The 20920-nt window shown below is 37.2% G+C and overlaps 4 protein-coding genes across 4 annotated transcripts; all 4 read left to right on the top strand.

Moving 5' to 3' along the window:
• Window positions 1-2129: 2129 nt before the first annotated feature.
• On the top strand, window positions 2130-3148 carry LOC104420188 (citrate-binding protein). The gene is made up of 2 exons (XM_010032080.2): window positions 2130-2390; window positions 2762-3148. The coding sequence occupies exons 1-2, from the start codon at window positions 2130-2132 to the stop codon at window positions 3146-3148; spliced, it is 648 nt and encodes a 215-aa protein (XP_010030382.2).
• Window positions 3149-12192: 9044 nt separating this feature from the next.
• LOC104420189 (citrate-binding protein) lies at window positions 12193-13293 on the top strand. Its single transcript, XM_010032081.3, has 2 exons — window positions 12193-12453; window positions 12907-13293. The coding sequence occupies exons 1-2, from the start codon at window positions 12193-12195 to the stop codon at window positions 13291-13293; spliced, it is 648 nt and encodes a 215-aa protein (XP_010030383.2).
• A 2156-nt stretch (window positions 13294-15449) lies between these two features.
• LOC104420190 (citrate-binding protein-like) lies at window positions 15450-16611 on the top strand. Its single transcript, XM_039302303.1, has 2 exons — window positions 15450-15767; window positions 16228-16611. The coding sequence occupies exons 1-2, from the start codon at window positions 15450-15452 to the stop codon at window positions 16609-16611; spliced, it is 702 nt and encodes a 233-aa protein (XP_039158237.1).
• A 3020-nt stretch (window positions 16612-19631) lies between these two features.
• On the top strand, window positions 19632-20423 carry LOC104420191 (citrate-binding protein). The gene is made up of 2 exons (XM_010032082.1): window positions 19632-19934; window positions 20034-20423. Exons 1-2 carry the CDS (start codon window positions 19632-19634, stop codon window positions 20421-20423), a joined length of 693 nt encoding a protein of 230 aa, XP_010030384.1.
• The last annotated feature ends 497 nt before the right edge of the window (window positions 20424-20920 follow it).

The following is a 20920-nucleotide window of genomic DNA, read 5'->3' on the forward strand; positions in this document are numbered from 1 at the left end:
TCATTAGCCCTCGCCTAGGGCCTTTGAGGCTCACCTAGATCTAGGCAAAGCCGACCTTCGCTAGGCCTAACTAGCACAAGTGTCACCCTCATCTAGGCCTAGCAAAGGTTGCCCCAAGTGAGGACCAACGCGACCCAAATCTAAGCACCCTCGCTCGAGCCTAGCTAGGTTGGTCAACCTCGCCTAGGGCCAAGCAGGGGTCAGTCACCTCGCCCGCCTACCGCTCTCTTTCTTTATTTTTTGTTTTGTTTTTTAAAATAAAGTTCTTTCTTTATTTTTTTAGTTTTTTAATCTAATTTAAATGATTTTTGAATAAATAATGATGATGATGATAATAATAACAATAATATGTCATTTAGGAGAGAGAAATTAATTTAAAAGTACCACATTAACATTTTTCGTTAACCAAATTGATGGTATTGACAAATTAACTTGATTGCACCAATTCAACAAATTCTAAAACTTAATTACATTTTCACAACAAATTTTAGGACTTATAGTATATTTATCCATAAAAATGTAAAAATTACAAAAATTATCCATATTAGTGCCAATCGTATCACGTAGAATGGTCAACACTGACTAAACCGTCACATCAATAATATTCGATCAAAATTAGCTAAATTGACTAAATTATCAAATCGTTAAAAAGTTCATGACCAAATTCACTAAATTACAATGTTTATGGTTGAATTGACACAAGTCCAATAGATTTAGGATTTTTTTGTAATTTTCTATAAATTTAATTGTATATTATGATAATAAAATATTGAAATATATTTTATAGTTAAAACATATCAAATAGATTGGCCAAAAAAGCATGTTTAATTGGGTAGTAGAAAAAGTTATAGATAGACTAGACAAGCTTCTAATTATCATTCACATTTTTATATGTGTAAATATATACATAGAGAAAGTACCAGAAAAAATTCTTACTTTGGTGTAAAAAAAAAGGAACAAAGAGGTCAGTCACTATTTTCTTTTCTCAGATAATTAGAATTTTTAAAAGGATTACAATAGCGAGTGCTTTTAGACAACTTATTAAGAAACTAATAAATGACACCATTTCAATTTTTATGCATTGATTATTTTCATATTATGCACAATCAATATCTTTAAAATGGAAGAGAGAGAGTACCAGAAAAAATTCTTACTTTGGTGTTTAAAAAAAAGGGTAGTGACTATTTTTTTCTCATATAATTAAAATTTTTAAAAGGATTACAATAACAATTGCTTTTGGACAACTTTTTAAGAAACTAATTAATGACACCATTTCAATTGTTATGCATACTTTCATATTATGCACAATCAATATCTTAAAAAATCGAAGAGAGAGAGTACCAGAAAAAATTCTTAGTTTGGTCTCCAAAAAAAAAAAAAAACAAAGAGGGCAGTGACTTTTTTCTCAGATAATTAAAATTTTCAAAAGGATTATAATAACGAGTGCTTCTAGACAACTTATTAAAAAACTAATTAATGATGCCATTTCAATTTTTATGCATTGATTACTTTCATAGTATGCACAATCAATTTTTATGCATTGATTACTTTCATAGTATGCACAATTATTACTTTGATGTCAAAAAAAAAAAAAAAAAAAAGAGGGCAGTGACTACATTTTCTCAGGTAATTAGAATTTTTATAAGGTTTACAATAACAAGTGCTTCTAGACAACTTATTAAGAAACTAATTAATGACACCATTTCAATTTTTATGTATTGATTACTTTCATATTATACACGATTAATATCTTGAAAATCGAATTGATGAAAATAAGATAAATTTAACAGGTATCTAGAGACACTCATTAACATGAACATTAACAAAAAGATAAGAATCCTAATAAGGTTAAGAAACTTGTTCAAGTGACCTAACAAGTTTTCACATAAGCAATGTCAATATTGGCCATGAATTTCATCTGTTTGTATAAGCTCACTGGGGCATTGGGTCGCGAGCGCCCAATGGCAAGCACTAGTATCCAAGTACAAAGGGACAATGAGTATAGCACATTGAAAATTCATAGCCACCTAGTTCTCTTCTCCCAATAAAGCCTGGACCTCCTCGCCAATCTACTCGAGCTTTTGACTTCGACTCGCTTCCATAATTTCTCTTGCTTTCCTCCACAGAAAATGGCACGCCTTCTTCTTTCGATTTCTCTGTGCCTAGGCCTCGTCCACCACGTCGCCTCTTCAGGGCCCGTCGATCCAACGAAAGGGTTCGCGTCTCTTCCATTGAATCAATCCAACTTCCATGTCCAACGACCCTACGACGTGCCTGAGGACGAGCGGTATTCCTTCCGACATGGAGTTCATAAGCTTTGGGTGTATTCCAGTGACGAGCCTCACACTCCCACAAGCCGAACAAAGCCTCGCACTGAGATTCGCATCAGCGTAAGCTTTCAATGATCCTGAACTCGCAACGTAATCGAAATCGCCAGATACCCAATGGACCAGGAATTATAAACCCGGGTTAGGATGGCGAGTATTGATGTTTAGAGGCGATTTATTTGTTACTGATTTCATTCATAAGGCCACATCTCTAGTCCGAGCCCGCGCTTTGAAAAGCGTGACGCGCAAGGAATTATTCATGTGCTATTGCAGTAGGCATTACTTTCAGTTATCCATTGCAATAAGAGCTGCATAGTTCAGATAATTTGCAACGAAATTTCAAAAGAGACAATCTGCGATTTCATTTTAGTCGTCGTATACTCATCATATCTGCTTTTCACCTACTGATAATGCTTAATCATACTGAATTACAGGGATATGATTATTCCTCCGGAGTGTGGCAATTTGAAGGATACGCGTACGTGCCACGTGGAACGTCCGGCGTGTGCATCATGCAAGTCTTCGGGGCGAGCCCGCATGCCACAACCGCAGCGCTCGTAGTCTACAATGGTTCATTGTCTTACTACACAAACACAGTCTTGCTGGAGAACGTTTACGACAGATGGTTCCAGGTGAATGTGATACATGACGCGAATGCCTCCACCGTGAAGATCTACATAGACGACCAGCTCAAGATGGTGGCTCCTGGTCGTGGTGAGGCCACACATTACTTCAAGTGCGGGGTTTATGCTCAACGTTATAGTTCCTACTATATGGAGTCGCGTTGGAAGGGAATCAAGGTTCTTAAGATGAGTAAATGATGGACCTTTTTTTCTCAATAATCGTGTTGACTTAGTCGTCACTACTTTTGTAATAACAACCGAGTCGATTCCGAAAAAGTTGACTTATCCTTAGGTGGCTAGCCAAAGGGTTTCTCTCTGGTCGTTCATCAACTTTAGGAGAATCTCGCTTGCCGGTAGTCTCCATAAATATCTTCCAAAAAGTGTACTACTGAAAGTTTCAAAGCTTTAATATATTATGCGATCAAGTCCTAAACTTTTTCATTCATAGATACAAAATTTATACTTTTACTCAAAACTGCCATTGAGTAGAGAACATTTCGGTCAATGCAATCAAGTGTTAAAATATTTGCAGAAAATTGCAAGCATCTCCTAAACTTATATTGCAAATAAATTTAAGGCTACCACATATGCAATCTTAGAGTCTCACGTAGGCAATTTTGATAGTGTTTAAAAAATACTCGATTGCAGCTTTTGAAGAGATATAGAACTTGAATCTTCTAATTAAAATATTTAATACTCGAGTACATTCATTACACGAGGTTTAGGACTTCATACTACTAATTAGGACGACAAAGGTGAGCGGAGTCCATAGTCTTTCTATTCTATTGAATGGAAATAGAAACGGGCATCGTTGTCGAATACAGTTAGCTAGAAAAGTTCCTCGTGACTCTACGGAAGGCACTATACTATTACCAACGATGAGTTTCGTGTGGGTGAATGTGAGTTTCATACTAGCCCTACCAAAATTAAAGACTTTTTGATACAACTAACACAGAAACGCAAATAAACGAAACGATTTAGGTAAAATAAATTGTAGAAATTGATCCTGAATATGGGCAATTCATGAGATTGACGTTGTACCTCCTCTACAGGAGATGATTTCGTGAAAATTAAGGTAAAGGAGATTATCGCTTGAGGCACTCCTACTCAAGTCGTTTCCCTATCCTAAATACACCCAAATCCACAATAACTAATCAATAAAAAATGAGTTTTCTTACACACTCAACTCTCCTGGTTGACGGCTCTCATACTTTATTGAATTTTGCAAGTTTTTCTAGACAAAATAAACTAGGAGATGAGGCTTTAAATTATTTGGATCAATTTACGTCGAGACTCGGTCTACTAGCAAACTAGGCCAAGTAACATACCAGAATCGTACAACTTGAGCACTCTCGATCACTTGGCCAATCAACCCACTAGTGTTGCACCGGCGACCGGGGTCATTTGATTGGCCTCCTACTTGGTAACTCCAACCCCGTCTTCATGTCCATGCCAACAATGATACTCCGGGTATCTCAAGAGCAAAATTTCTATCAATTCCGATCGAAAGAGAAACTTAGAGCCATAATCAAACAACTATCCGCTTTGCCATAATTTCGGGAGAAGGGATGCCTCCTCACTTCATCCTCATCCTCTTCGTCTCTCCCTAGCCCTGCTGAGCTCCTCACCTGCTGCAGATGTTGCCAGAATCCAATTACTAATGGAATTTGATCAATGGGACAAGCTTCATCAGCATATCTACTGTAGTATCTATCATGTGCACTTCCCAACAGATGCAGTTTCGTGTGACACAATATCTCGAATGGTACCTAATGTCTATGTCTTTCATCCACTCATGATATGTCAAATGTTCAGTAAAATGTATAGCACGCTGACTGTCATAATAGGCAATAATTCTCTCTTGCTACGACCCCAGTTCTCTTAGCAAACGTCTAAGCCAAATAGCATCCTTGATCGTCTCAACTGAGTCTATATACTCTACTTCAATTGTCGACAAAGAAATTATTGACAGTAATCACATTTTCCAGCAAGGGATAATTGTCCAAAAAATCATAAATCTATTGTACAATGATCAATTTGGTGTTTAACTTTTCAATTTGGCAAATTTAGTATAAACCTTTTGATGATTTACTAATATAATTCTTCTGACAATCGTTCTAGCCTCATTGGCAACGCCATATGTTGAGGGCATTTCCGAAATTTGAAATTTTCGCAAGAGCAAAGTTGGAAGAAAAAATGTATTAGCATTTCGAAAATACTCAAAGCTCAAAGTACCTAAACCTTTGTTAGGTTAAAAGTCCTTACAGGACTTTGGAAATGCAATTGCATCTCTCCAAAACTTTTTAAAAAAATTGTGAAAATGTATTTACGGCCTTTAGAGTGACAGAGGTTCTGGCAAAATTTTGCCAAGTGCAGCTGAAAGCACCAACTTTTGCAGTGAGACAACTTATTCAATACAATGGATATCAAATTTTCAATCTTTTTAGCTTGCTCTGGTATCTTTCTCTCACGTTCAGCTTGGGCTTTCTTTTCCACTTCCAACTCAGCTATTCGTTCCCTCTCTAATTCAGTCAATTAAAGAAGTTGGAGCGATTTCCAAAATACACTCCCAATTTTACAATGACATATAATACGACATAACTAGCAACAAAGAACCACCAATAATCCTATTTTAAACGCTCGAAATGCTCTGAAGATGGATTTTCAGATCATCATAAAATCGAAGTGTATATGATCTTATCCATCTTAGTTATGAGAAATAAGTAAATCTGCAATTTGGCTTGCTCCTCAATTTCCTTCTTCTACGCGAAGCGGCATCAGTCAAAATCTGTCTCATAAAAAATTAACAAAATAAGTAACAGTCACCATTCTTTTGGTTCTTCTATAGGGGAGTTCGGAGAGAAAATATGACATAGTACGTCAAAAGGAAAACAATCCCAATTTCAAAATAATTGCAGAGACAAAAGGGCTACAAGTGGAAGGGAAGCCAATGACATATAGGATAACGATCTAATTCACATGGGCACAACTCGTAATACAAAGTGCTCTACTTGCAAACTGGAGATTGCTTTAGTTTCAACTACATGAATCTGCAACTATGAAATAGCAAGGATGTGTACAGGTTGCAGGTGAACAGAAGCGATTCCCACCAAAAACTATATGCTGCAAGTACTGTTTAGAAATTAGACTTGTGTTCATGTAAGAGTCCATTTAGTTGCCACATAGTAAAAATATCACCTTGTGTATCTACTAATATTATTAAAAAGCATGGAAATAGAGTTGGATAAAGAATGCCATTATATGGTACTCGTACAAGGGATTCAAATGATGCCTTGCATGGTACCTATGCATGAGATAAAAACTTATGTTCTAGGTTATAGATACCTCAGCATGAAAGGCTGAAGAAGGTCCCAGGAAACTTGACGGAGTTAATAAAATAGAAAAAATCATCCAGTTCACTGCAGGAGTTAAGTGATTTTAATAAGAGAAATGAGTAGAGAACAGTGCTATTATTTCCAAAAACGGACGGTGCAATCTCAATCACAAGTGTTAAAGATGGAAAATGGGAGACTCATTTGACCGGTGAATAAAAGATTTAAGGTGAATATCTATTGGATATTGATCCATAAGTTTTGGTGAATATCCATTGGATATTTAAATAGACTCAAAAGTTTTAAATGGCAACATTTTAAAATATTCATTATTATTCTCTAGTCAAAGAAAAGATTTGGGGGATATTGTTCCCAAATAAAAGAAACTTAATAACACAAAAAGAAACTTAATATGGAATTCGATTGAAAATATTTTCTTTTTTATTTTAACTTTAGCTTTGACTCATGTGATCCTAAAATTAATCTTGTAATGTTTTAGGTCCTTGTACATCCTCGGGTAATATTTTCATCTACGAATTTATTATTAATGATTTCTTTTTAGTTAGTGATTATATTTTTTTCTATTTGTGATTTGTAGTTCTCTATACTTCAGTATTTAATTTTTTTTTCTTCCTTCATATTAATTCCACTTTATGAGATTTGTGAGAGTTTCCCTTTCAAATTAGTGCTTCTTGGGCCTTTTTAAATTCTCTATAATCTAATCCCAATTAAGCCAAGAAAAAAGGAAGCAATGGGACGCCAAAAGAAAAATTAAAACAAGTGGAACCCATCTTGCAACTCCCTCCATGAAAATGCGTGGCGAAAATTTGACGGTTCCTACCGTCACAAAAGCCCCATCGTTAGGCTAGCTAAGCTCTTTTAATAATTTAGGTGCAATAGTAGCTACATCACAGGGAATAGTTTCGCTTGAGCTCTCTTCATCTTGTAGCATGCACACGCCAACAACACTCGAATCCACGAGTGTTTTCTTTCTCTTAGATTGTCTTTAGTGTCGGACCTGAGCACGTCCTTAAAAGACTCGAGGATCTTCTAGACAAGCGGGAGATCCGCCCTAGGGTGAGAGCCCTCGCTTGGCTATGGCTTGTATTCCCTACTAATCTTGAAAAAAAATATCAGATTAGCTGCAAGGGGAGTCGGGAGTGACATTTCTCTTCTCGAAAATAATTTATATTCAAAAATATTTTTTTTTCTATTTTTATTCATGAATGAGTTTCTGAGCAAAAGAACATATTTGACAACTGCATGAAACTTTTATTCCCAAAATAGAAATAGAACAAGATTATATTTAGTACGACCCTTAAATTTTTTTATAACGTAGAAATTTTTAGTTTTTTAATAATTATTAAAATTTTAATAATTCTTTTGACTTCTTTCTTCTTTTTTCCTCCCTTCTTCTTCCTCCTCTAGCTAGTCACCAGGCCCCAACGATGACCGACGACCGGCCAAAGATGAGAGCTAGCAAGGCTTGACCTTGCCCAACCATCCTAAGATCAACTTTGCCTGGCTATAGCGAGACCGACCTCACCTAGCCATGGCATGGCTCCCCAACCCTCATCTTTGGCTAGTCGCTAGCTATCACCAAGGTCTAGCGACCAACTAGAAGAGGAAGAAGAAGAAAGGAAAAAAAAAATGATTTTGTTTCAAATTTGTTTCGAGAATAAAAAAGGATTTTTTTTTTTTTTTACTTATTATTTCTATTCCAAATCTATTCATTGGTCATTAATCTGTTTAGAGGAATAAAAGAATTAGCTAATGTTACTAAACGAATTTCTATTATTTTTCTATTTCAAAAAACAAAATAGCAAAAAAAATAAAAATAGAGAAATAGAATGGTTACCAAATAGGGCCTAAGAGACAAATATTATATATCAAGATTATGAGCCCCAGAATATAAAGTTCCCGAATTAACAAAGAAAAAGAATTTTGACCTGGAAGCAAATCCCTTTGATATTCCTCGATTTCAGCCAAGAGTGAAGACGTTTCTTTCATGTTTTCACGAACCAAAGGCGGCAACAATCCAGATTTTCCATATTAATTTCGACTGAGGTTTCATTTAGTTGCTCCAACTCCAGACGTAATTTGATAGTTTGTATCACTTAAATTAATAAGTCAATAAGAAATGTTTCGTTACCAACAATAATTTATATCTAAACATATTCATATGCACTCCTTAGGCTATGATAGCCTTTAGCCCAAGGGTTGTCATTGGTGGAATGTTACCGCTACCACACCCAGGGACATATCTAGAGAAAGTACTTCAATAAACGTTAAAACTAATTTGTCAAGAAAGTATAATTAAGTTTTAAAACTTATAAAAAAATATAATCAAGTTTTAAAATTTGTCAAATCAATTCAATCATGTCCTTCTATTAGCTCTTTCCAAATGAATTAACGAAAAATGCTGACGTGACTTTTTTTAAAATTTTCTCTCTCCTATGTGGATTTTTTTAATACTTTGTCTCTCCTACGTGGCATTGACCCTACTAAAACATGAACTATAAAACTAAAACAATGTTGTCTTGACCTAATTCCTAATTTTTTTACCAAAATCTTAAACAAATAAAAATTTAGAAAAACACAATACAAAGAAGGAAAAAAAAAAAAGGTTAGCCATTGCTGAGGCCCAGGCGATGATGGGGCAGCAACGGCCTGCAGCCCTTGCTCTTGCCCTTTTCTTTTCTTTTTTTCTTTTTGTGTTATTTAAAACTCTTTTTCATCTTTATTCTAATTTAATTAAGATTTAGGTTAAATAATTATATTTGGACCAAAACGACATCATTTTAGCATTATCCTTCATGTTTTACCCATCTTAGTGCCACGTTGGAGAAAAGAAATAATTTTTAAAAAAAATCACGTTGACATTTTTCATTAGACAAATTGGACGAACTTACCGGAAGGACTCAACACGCACTTGACAAATTCTAGAACTTGAGCACTTTCTTAAAGTTTTAAAACTTAGTTACACTCTCATGAAATGTTTTTTGGACTTCCAATACACTTATCTCAAGATATTTTGATGCTATATTCCATATAAGTAATTTTCAATTAAATTTTGAGGAATAAATCGATTGAAGATATATATCTCCAAATAATGTTTTCTAGATCTTATAATCACTGTATTTCTAATGATAATTCAAAAAATAAAAAGTTGAATGCTTATTTTTTGACTTTACATTATGAGAACAAAATAATCAGATCACTTTATGTTTAAAATATATTGAATAGGTTGACCAAGAAAACCTAGCCCCTTTACCATTATGTATAAATGGGCTATTCTATTTATATAGATTTGGAAGATGGACCCATTCAAGCCTTTTTCTTGTTTGTTTATAGGGCCTCCTTCTTATCTTTATCACGGGTAGAGCAACCTGGTGGCTCACCAAGCTCATAAGGTCACAGGTTCAAATCATGTCTCCTATTGAATTGGATAGCAAACAAATCTTAGATAGAGTACACTTGCTTATAGTTTATCATTTTTTTCGCACGTAGAGAGAGAGAGAGAGAGAGAGTGATTTCTAGAAAAAAAAAAAAAAAAAAAAAAAAAACTTCCCACTTTGGTGGCACGAAACCAAAAAAGAGGAGAATGACTAATTTTTGTCAATTATTTCTAAATATTTATGAGGATTATGTTAATTATAGCCTTAGAGTGCATTTGATAACTATTCTATTCTCGATAACAATTTTTACTAAAAAATGATTTTTTTATTCTGTTTCTAGGAATAATTTATGAGCTTTTGAAGATGTTTGGTAACTGCCCAAATGTTTATTCCCGAAATAGAAATGAGTTTGGTACAACTCTCAAAATTTTTTGTTTATTTTAATTTTCTATACTTTTGTTGTATTTTTATCTTCTTATTTTCTTTCTCTTTTTTCTTTTCCTTTTCTCTTCTTCTCCCTTCTTCTTTGTGGCCGGACGCCGGCCGTGGCGATGGCCAATGACCAACTTGGTGAAGTTCGGCGAGCTCGCTAGAAGCTCGCCTAGTCATTGCAATCATTAGCCTCGCAAATCTAGGTGAGGCCGAGCCTGGCCTAGCAAGGCCTACCTGGCTACCGATGAGGCTCAACCTCACCCAAGCGGTGCGAGGTTGGCCTTGGCCTTGCCCTAGCCTGGCAAGGCCCAACCTCACGATAGCTAGGCGAGGCTTGCCTTGCTAGATCTGGGGAGGAGAGCCTTGCCCAACCACCAGCAAGGCTCAGCCTCGCCAACCACCACAAGGTTGGCCCTCATCAAGCCAAGGCAAGGCTTGTCCTTACTCCTCATGTAGATATGCGAGGCTGAGGCTCACAGTGGTCAAGCAAGCATCTAGCGAGCTTGCCAAAAGTCGCCACCATCAACGATGGCCTTCGACTGGTTAGGAAGAAGAAGAGAAGAAGAAAAGAAAAGAGAAAAAAGATAAAGTTGGTCTTGTTTATGAAATTGTTTTCAAGAACAAGAAGCAATTTTCTATTTTTGATTCTGTTCCAAATCTATTCCTGAAAGAAAAAAAAAAAATTTTTGTTCCCAAGAACAATAAATTTACCAAATGCATTTATGATCTTTTTTGTTCCAAAAAGCAAAAAATAGAATTAGACACTATTTGAAGTGTTACCAAACAAGGCCTTAGAGGTACTTGTTTTTTTTCATTGGAAAAAAATTCCATTCGTTACTAAAATAATAAATGAAAAGATCCTTGGGAAATTTCAAAGGTCTCCATAACAAGGCAAGGCCACAGAGCTTCAAAACAAACTAAAAACCAAAAATTAAGGTATATCATCATAGCATTGGGAAAGATAATGATGCGCCTTTCATTCATGAACAAATTTGTAACTACATCCAAGTAAAAAGATCAATGGCCAATCACCAAATTATACATTATCATTAGTAATGAGCACACACAAAGGGCTCTTTAACTATAGTTATGGTTTTGCCTTTCGGCAATGTGCGTCTAAGTTCGGCATTCCCAACACCATCATCATATGAAGACTAAATAAGCTCAGATCTAACACCTATGAGAGTAAGTGTGAAACGCCAAGATTCTTAACAAAAACACATTGAATGAGCAGAGATTTGATACTAAAGCTGTTGTGAAAACCGTTGAAACTAGAGACGGACTATTTATTTATTAAAATTTCTAAATATAAAATTAGATCAGAGAGAGAAAAGCTCCCAGATATAAAATTGGAAGAGCGAAGCTCTCTGATCTAAAACTACATTGAAGAGTAAGGAAAAATAGGAAGAAATAAAAGGAAAAACAATGAGGGAGGGGAGGAAGAGATCTAAGTCAAGTCCCTCTTGTCCAAAAGTTGAAGAGACAAAAAAGAGCTAAAACTCAAAGAAGGAGGGAGAGGAAGAGGGAGAGGGAGGGGGAATGGAGCGGTTGGAGATTTAGAAAACAACAAAAATGTGGTAAAATAAATCTTAGAGGTACTTGTTAAATAACCAACTAATGAAACTTCACAGCTTTCCACGCATTAATTGTCCTCATATTATACTCGGTCAATGATTTGAAAATCAAATTATCTCGAATAAAATATACCTAGTAAGTGCCTGAAACACTCATAAACACGACCCTTATAGTAATACGGTAAGATATCTTAATATGAGCAATGACTTGCTCATGTGACTAACAGAGTTTTCGTTTAAGAAAGGTAAACTATGAGCCACGAATTTCATTCATCCCCACGTCAGCTCACCAGGAGCATTGACCGGGGAGCATTAAATGACGAGCACAAAGTCCACCGTCATAAAGTATCCAAGGTGCAAAAGGACAATGAATAGAGCCCATTTTAAAACACCATGGCCCTCTGCTTCTGCTCCCACAAAAATCGAGACCGTCTCGTCGTTCTCGCCAATCTTCTCAGAAGCAAAATATCAAACACCTTCAACTTCGACTCACTCCCCCACAGAAAATGACCCACCTGCTTTTTTTTATCTCTCTGTTCTTAGGCCTCGTCCACTGCATTGCCTCTTGGAGACCCATCGATCCAACGAAAGGGTTCGTGTCCCTTCCATTGAATCAATCCAACTTCAATGTTCAACGACCCTACGACGTACCTGAAGACGAGAGATACTCCTTCGAGCATGGAGTTCACAAGCTTTGGGTGTATTCCAGTGACAAGCCTTTCGCGCCTACCAGCCGAACCAACCCTCGCACAGAGATTCGCATCCGCGTAAGCTTTCACTGCTCCCGTACCTGCAACATTACTGCAGAAACCCCAAGAGCTCGAGAATTATAAACCTGTGTTAGGACGGTGATTATTGATGTTTTGAGGTGATTCAATGGTTAACAATTTCGCTTAGGAGTCCACGGCCCCTGTCCGAGCTCCGGTTTTGAAAAGTATGACAAAAGCACAGACTCACAAGGTCATTATTCATGTGTTATTATATTAGCCTTTAATTTCAGTGATCCATTGCATCACAAGCTGCATAGTGACATAGGGATCAGACAATTGGCAACGACAATCCAAGACAGACAAACTACGATTTTGTTCAGTCGTGGTCACTATCCTATCGTATCGAAAACACTTAAATCCATCCAAATACTAGAGTCACATTCACTCTAAGAAAACGTTGTAATATATGCATTTCACCAACTGATAATGCTTTATAAATCTGAATTATAGGGATATGATTATTCCTCCGGAGTGTGGCAATTCGAAGGATACGGGTACGTGCCATGCGGAACATCAGGCGTGTGCATCATGCAAGTCTTCGGGGCGAGCCCTCAAGCCACAACCCTAATGGTCCGAGTCTATAATGGTTCATTGTACTATTACAGAAACCCCATTCTACTCGAGAACATTTACGACAGATGGTTCAAACTAAATGTGATACACAATGTGAATGCTTCCACCGTGAAGATCTACATAGACGGACAGCTCAAGATGGTAGCTCCTGGACGCGGTGGGGCTTCACATTACTTCAAGTTCGGGGTTTATGAGCAAGACAATGCTTCCTACTATATGGAATCACGGTGGAAGGGAATCAAGGTTCTCAAGATATGTGATTGACAGACCTTCTCTTTTCCATTAGTCACGTCGACTTAGTCGTCACTACTTTTGTAATAATAATTAAGTCAGACTACATAAAATTTGACGAGCTAGGCGGTGCTCTTTCCCCATAGTAACATGTGCCTTGACCCCTGTACTTTAGGTACATTGGAAAGGCGCTATACTATTACTAAGAGGAGGTCTTAGTGGCATCCTTGAGCCAAAACAAAGAGTAAGGCTTGTTTAGACCGGGATCATGAATCAAGTCAATCAATTAATCATGCGAGGTTAACGTGGGTTTCATGTGAGTCCTACAAAGACCCTATGTTATATTTAACACGAATGCGGAAGCGTAAACAAACGAAACAATTCAAGCAAGATAAAAATTGCAGAAACTAAACCGAAATATCGGCGTTTTATATGACTCCGCAATATGCCTAGTCCACGGTAGATTCTAAAACAATTCTCTCCACTTCGTAATTACCATAAATTGTCGATGTTTGTTTTATAAAATAAAAATACTAAAAATTCGCATTTAGTGCGGCCTATTTAACTATAATATATGGACGTGGTGAACTGTGGATGCACTAAATTGACTTCAAATGATTTCCCCATTTACAAGAGGATTTTTTCTCCACCACAAAAACTATTACTTAATCCCAATTATCTAACTTTTGACACTTATATTTACCCTCAACCTTCCTCCAAGAGCTAATAAGAATATCCACCAATTTTTGCACACCTATATATTACGTGACAGTATATTCAATGATTTTCGAAATCTCTTTGTACTTTTCCTTGTTCGGAATTTAGCTGCCGATCGTCCATGATTCCCAATTAAAAAACGTACAAAAAGGAAGAAACCTACGAGCTCACGTTGAAAATTTCATGACCCAAAGTTGATTTCATGCAAGGAAGCAAAATGACGAGTAAATAAGACAGAAAAAGCCTAATAAGATAATTAGTAGGTGGGCTTAAGTTTTGGAAACATAATAATTTTTCCCTCAATTTTTTATAATGTGGTACTCTTTCATTTGTCAATGCTGTTATTCTAACTCAAGCTGACTGCAACAGAAAACATAACTTCCACCGCCGGCTGTCTACATTATTAGTTAATCATTTTTCTGGGTCCATGTATATATCATGAATTAATTTTGCCTCAAGACTATTTTGCGATTTTGTGTTAAGGGGTGTTTTGGAAGCATAACGATTCTGATCTACCTAAATTAATTACCGCTTGAGTTTGCTTATTTTCTGTTGAAAAGATAACACAAGATATCGACAATTGGGTCAAATAAACGTGAATACCGTGTTATATTTGTTCATTTTCCTTACATTTTTCTTCTTGAATGGATGTTGATTATAACCATCTTTTTGGGAGGTTGGCACCCTCCGGTGCCCATGCTCAAAATTTTGCCAAATTGGCCATCCAAATTTAACCCTCCAAGTAAATTTCACGAATCTTTTAGGAATATTTAAAGATGCTTTATCGAATAGGATGACCACCGGAACCGCCTATGTTGTTGCCATACTGTATAAAGTAAGGAAGATTCCATTCGAATATATAAAATATATGCTCACATAGGTACATTAAGGATTTATTCCTCAAATAAATCAATTGACATTATGTTCATGGATTTTTGTTAGATTGACTTACTCTTTGCGAAATTTTTATCTGAGGAAGTTTTATCCTGACTACACATAAAGATTTGACATATCTATTTACTCCATGCGTCTCTGTAATCAATGTGTTCGATTACTATAATAGCCTTCATATAAAGTGTTTCCAAAAATAACCACCATTTATTTATTTTTTTACAAAATAGGGCGTGAAACTCCACGCTCAAATTTGATATACAAAAATAGCTATCCATATCTTTAATACAAAACGACGTGAACATAAATGAATTTTTTTTAGGCCTCATCGCCAACGAAATAACATATGCACGAACATCGCTATAGATCTCCCGACACATCTGCACACAAACTTACATTATTTAACTGCTCGCTTTGTTGTATTCTACGTCATTCGTGAAATTATTCTTTTCTCCATCTCTCGTCACCAACGTTGGACCTAAATGTACATCTCTCTATATGTAGTCATATTCTACATGGCAAGTGATTGGCAATGTTTTCAGATTAGTCTTGCCACTGGTCTTTTAGCTCGAAAGTCTCAAATGGATGCTCGCAATGGCTCTCTTCACCCCCAATATTTCTTGTCCGCCATGTTGAAACTTACCCCCTTTCTTCTTCTTCTTCCATTGATCTCGGCTTCGACTCCCTCATCATCGAAGGGGTGGCCATCGGACCCGATCTATGGCTTCGAAGAGCTCCCGCTGAACCAGTCCAACTTCGATATTCAACGACCCTACGACATACCTGAAGAAGAGCGATATTCCTTCCAACACGGAGTTCACAAGCTTTGGGTGTATTCCAGCGACAAGCCTCACACGCCTACGAGCCGAACCCACCCTCGCACAGAGATTCGCATCCGCGTAAGCTTTCACTATCCCGATCTCGCAACGTTACCAAAAATCAGCAGAAACGACGATAACTCGAGAATTTTTAAACCCGAGTTAGGACGGTGATTATCGATGTTTCGAGGTGATTCAACGATTAGCGATTTTGCTTATAAGTTCACGTCCCCACTCCGAGCTCCGGTTTTGAAAAGCATGACAAAAGCACAGACTCACTAGGTGTGTTATTATAGTCGCCTTTACCTTCAATGATCCGTTGCATCACAAGCTGTATTGTGACATAGGGATCAGACAATTGGCAACGACATTCCAAGACAGACAAACTACGACTTTGTTTAGTCGTGGTCAAATCACTATCCTTTCGTATCAAAAACACTTAAATCCATCCAAATACTATATTCACACTCACACTAAGAAAACGTTGTTTATAATATATGCCTTTCACCATCTGATAATGCTTTATAAAACTGAATTATAGGGATATGATTATTCCTCCGGAGTGTGGCAATTCGAAGGATACGGGTATGTGCCGTGTGGAACAACCGGCGTGTGCATCATGCAAGTCTTCGGGGCGAGCCCTCACGCCACAACCCTAATGCTCCGAGTCTATAACGGCTCATTGTACTATTACAGAAACCCAGTCTTGCTTGAGAATATTTACGACAGATGGTTCAAGCTGAATGTGATACACGACGTGAACGCCTCCACCGTGAAGATCTACATTGACGGACAGCTCAAGATGGTGGCTCCTGGTCGCGGTGGCACTTCACATTACTTCAAGTGTGGGGTTTATGAACAAGACGATGGTTCCTACTATATGGAGTCGCGATGGAAGGGAATCAAGGTTCTCAAAGATATGTGATTGACGGACCTTCTTTTTTCCTTTAGTTACGTTGACTTAGACGTCACTATCTTTGTAATAATGACTAAGTCAATTACGTAAATTTCAATGCCCGAGGCAGCACTCTCTCTTTAGTAACATATTCCTTGACCCTCGTACTTTAGGTACATTGGAAAATGGATGGAAAGATTATGCAAACTGTGCAAACCTTGTAAATCCTAGCTCTGTCACTGGCCTGCCAATTCAAGGTTACAACGTTAGGTTCCGACCAAAAAAAAAGTTTACAACTCTGGGAGACTTTCGCTTGCGATAACCCTTGCTGAGGTAGCTTGCCTAGGCACCTATAAAAGGGTTACTCGACGAAAGTGCCATCTTGAAAGTTCTAAAGCTTTTATATGCAGTACAATCAAGTCCTACACTCTCTAACTGATATAATCATATTGTACGTTGTTACTCAAAGACATTCCTATTGGCGCAATCACATGGAAAGTGCAAGCAAGTCCTATACTTATGCTGAAAAATAGATCTTCAGGTCACCACAAATGCAAATTTCATCAAGTCTCACTTTGACAACTTTCGGCCTTGTGCATCAAAAATACTCAATTCATTTTCAGAAAGATAAAGGACTCAAATGCACCAATTCAAAGATTTAATACTCAATTGCATTCTTTACATGAGGTTGACCTCTTAGCTCTCTTTAATTGCGAAGACATAAGAGAGCGAAGTCGATAGTCTTTACTATTGAATATTGTAATGAGTAGAGAGGAGTGGCATTTTCAAATACAGTTAGCTAGAAAAGTAGCTCATGACCCGGGGAAGCCTCCCATAACACGATTTTTCTCTCTTCTCCTTAGGGTTCTCTCCTCTCCCTCTCATCTTCACACAGCTTTCTTCTTCAACCTCCATGGAGGAGAGGATTTGAGTTAAATCTCTCCCTCCCATCCTTTTTTTTTCCTTTTTTTTGGGGGCTGATTTGGTCCTCCATTTTCTTTTTCTTGCTTTCCTCTAATTTTGAGAAGTTTTTCTCTTCTAATCTAGTATAAATCTAAGAGTTTCTTTCTCCCATTTCAAGGAGGTTTCCATCTCCATGTAATCTAGATTTGGGGTTTTTTACATGGATCATTTCGGGGTTTCGCTTCCTTTGGGTTTCGTTACTATAAAAGTTCAGTTTTCAAGGAGATCAAAGGAGTTTCACAATAGTTTTGCTCTCATGGATGTCAGATATGTGTACATTCAACCTTGTTACTTTGAATGGCAATGACGTTGGGGACGTCAAATCTAGGCGCACACCGCTAAAAGGCAAAATCATAGCAACATAAGGAGATCTCAATGTGTGTGCTCATTACTAAAGATAGATTTAGTGACTAGTCACTGATCTTAGTTTATGCTTTTTAAGCATGTGACCCCTAGCTTTATTCAATTATTCATCTCATTATCTTGAGCTTGTTTTTTTTCGGATTTGTTTGGGATTTATCTTAATTTACAATTAGACTACATTTCTCTATAGTATATTTATGAAAATGAACAAAATGTTTCTTTGACCCCAAAAAAAAAAAAAAAAAGTCGCTATTCTATTACTAAAGGAGAGGTCTTAGTGGGCATCATTGACCCACAATAAAGGGAAAAACATGTCTAGTTCGACATTCTAAAACAATTCTCTCTACTTCGCAATTACCATATATTGTCAATCTTTGCTTTTATAAAACCAATGAAAATACTAAAAATTCGCATTTAGTGCGGTCCATTTTACTATAATTTATAGACGCAGCGGGCTGTGGATGCACTAAGTTGACTTCAAATGATTTACCCCATTAACAATTTCTCCACTACGAATAATATCATTTAATCCCAATTATCTAACTTTTAACACTTTTTAAGCCTCAACCTTCCTCCAAGAGCTAATAAGAACATCCACCTTATAACGTAACTGTATATTCATATTGTTAAATGAAAAAAAAAAAAAGGTCGGAACATTGTTGAATGAAGTTCGACAGTTTCCTTTTGTACTTTCTTATTTCGGAATTTAGCTGCCGGTCGTTCATAATTCCCAATCAACAAACAAGCTCTAGGAAAAGAAAGAAACCTACGAGCTCACGTTGAAAATTTCATCACCCAAAGTTGATTCCATGCAAGAAAGCAAAATGACGAGTAAACAAGACAAAGAAAGAGCCTAATAAGATAATTAGTAGGTGGCCTTAAGTTTTGGAGAAAATAATAATTTTTTCTTCGATGTTGGACATTTTGGTACTCTTTCATCTGTCTATGCTTTCATTCAAACTCAAGTTCACTATCAATATGGTACTCTTTCAAGATGCTTTATCGAACAGGATGACCACCAGAACTGCCTATGTTGTTACCATAATGTATAAACTAAAGGAAGATTCCATTCGAATATATAAAGTATATGCTCACATAGGTAAATTAAGGATTTATTCCTCAAATAAATCAAATTTTAATTCCTCAAATAAATCAAATTTGACATTACATTCATGGATTTTTGTTAGATCAACCGGCTCATTGCGAAATTTTTATCTAAGCAAGTTTTATCCAGACTATAAAGAAAGATACAACCAATCGATTAACTCCATGCATCACTATAATCAATGTATTTGATTACCATGATAACCTTCATTTAAAGTGCTTTCCAAGTTAAGCACGATTTATTGATTTTTATAAGGAGTAGGGCATGAAACTCCATGCGAAAATTTGACATGCAAAAATAACTATTCATTTCCTTAAATAAAAAATGACACGAACATAAATGATTTTTTTGTGCTCATTGTTAACGAAATAACATATACATGAACATCGCTACAGATCTGACAACACATCCGCAGACAAATTTACATTAATCTGCTAACACCGTTGTATTCAACGTCATTTGCGAAATTATTTTTCTTTTTTCTTTTTTTACCATCTCTTGCCACCAACGCTGGACCTAAATTTGAATCTCTCTATATGTAGTGATATTCTACATGTTTAGTGATTGGCAATGTTTTCAGCTTAGTCTTGGCACTGTTCTTTCAGCTTGAAAGTCTCAAATGGATGCTCGTGATGGCTCCTTACCCACCACTTCAAAGCTCACTCTCTTTCTTCTTCTTCTTCTTCCGTTGGTCTCGGCTTTGACTCCCTTGCCATCGAGTGGGTGGCCATCGGACCCGACCGCCGGCTTCGAAGAGCTCCCATTGAACCAGTCGAACCTGCACATACAAAAGCCGTACGATCTGCCAGTGAGCGCCCGGCACAGCTTCGTCGACGGCGTCCACAAGCTCTGGGTTTACTCCACTGACCACCCTCTCTCCAAGGGAAGCCCAACCAGGCCTCGCTCTGAGATCTTCCTCAATGTTTGCTTGCTTTGCTCTCTTCAATCTTAATCCTGTTCTACGTTGACGTGCGAATGCATGCTACATCGCTCTGAATCGAGATCGTTTTGACCCGCGCAGCAATACATATACTACTCCGGAGTGTGGCAGTTCGAAGCGCACGGGTACGTGCCGTGCGGCACCTCGGGCGTGTGCATCACGCAAGTCTTCGGAGCGCAGTTCCCTCGGAACACGACCCTGATGCTCCGAGTCTACAACGGCTCGCTGTACTACTACCACGACACGGTCCTGGTTCCGAACATCTACGACCGGTGGTTCAGGGTCAACATCATCCACGACGTGGCTGCGTCGAACCTGAAGGTCTACATCGACGGTGAGTTCAAGTTCGAAACGAATGGATATGGAGGAACCTTCCATTACTTCAAATGTGGAGTCTATGCGCAAGGCAACGCTTCCTACTACATGGAGTCCCGCTGGAAGGGAATTAGGGTTCTGAAGAAGGTTGACTGAAAATGCTTCCTGTGTTACCCTGGACTCCCATCACATGTGAATCCTACGTTGAAATAAAAGTAAAAATCATTACTTGTTCCCCATCCATTTGAAAACATTAACTGATCTGTATATTATACACTTAGAATAGGAAGCAGATTTTCTTTTTTTTCCTTTTGTTCTCCCTACGGATGTTCCAGTACTCGAAATTAGCACGGTTAGTCGAAGAGCTGGGAGATTTTCAGCTCAGTGGAGATTAACCAGTCAAATCCCATCAACTGCGCATAAACTACTCTAATTCAAAACCACCTACATAGGCTCAAAGTTTAGACTTATTCAGTTCATTAGACTTATAGGGTATTTCATGAGCCTCTAGTTAGTCAACTTTCCACGCTCATGCCCCTCAATTATAAAAGAACAAAGACTTTTGAAAGGCTAGAAAAGAAGAAAGGTCAGAAAAATAGCAATTTCTTTCTTTATAGCAATTTCATTCGTCCTGGTTTTCACAAGTTGGTACT

Source organism: Eucalyptus grandis, chromosome 9 (genome assembly GCF_016545825.1).
Source record: "Eucalyptus grandis isolate ANBG69807.140 chromosome 9, ASM1654582v1, whole genome shotgun sequence".
Lineage (NCBI taxonomy): Eukaryota > Viridiplantae > Streptophyta > Magnoliopsida > Myrtales > Myrtaceae > Eucalyptus > Eucalyptus grandis.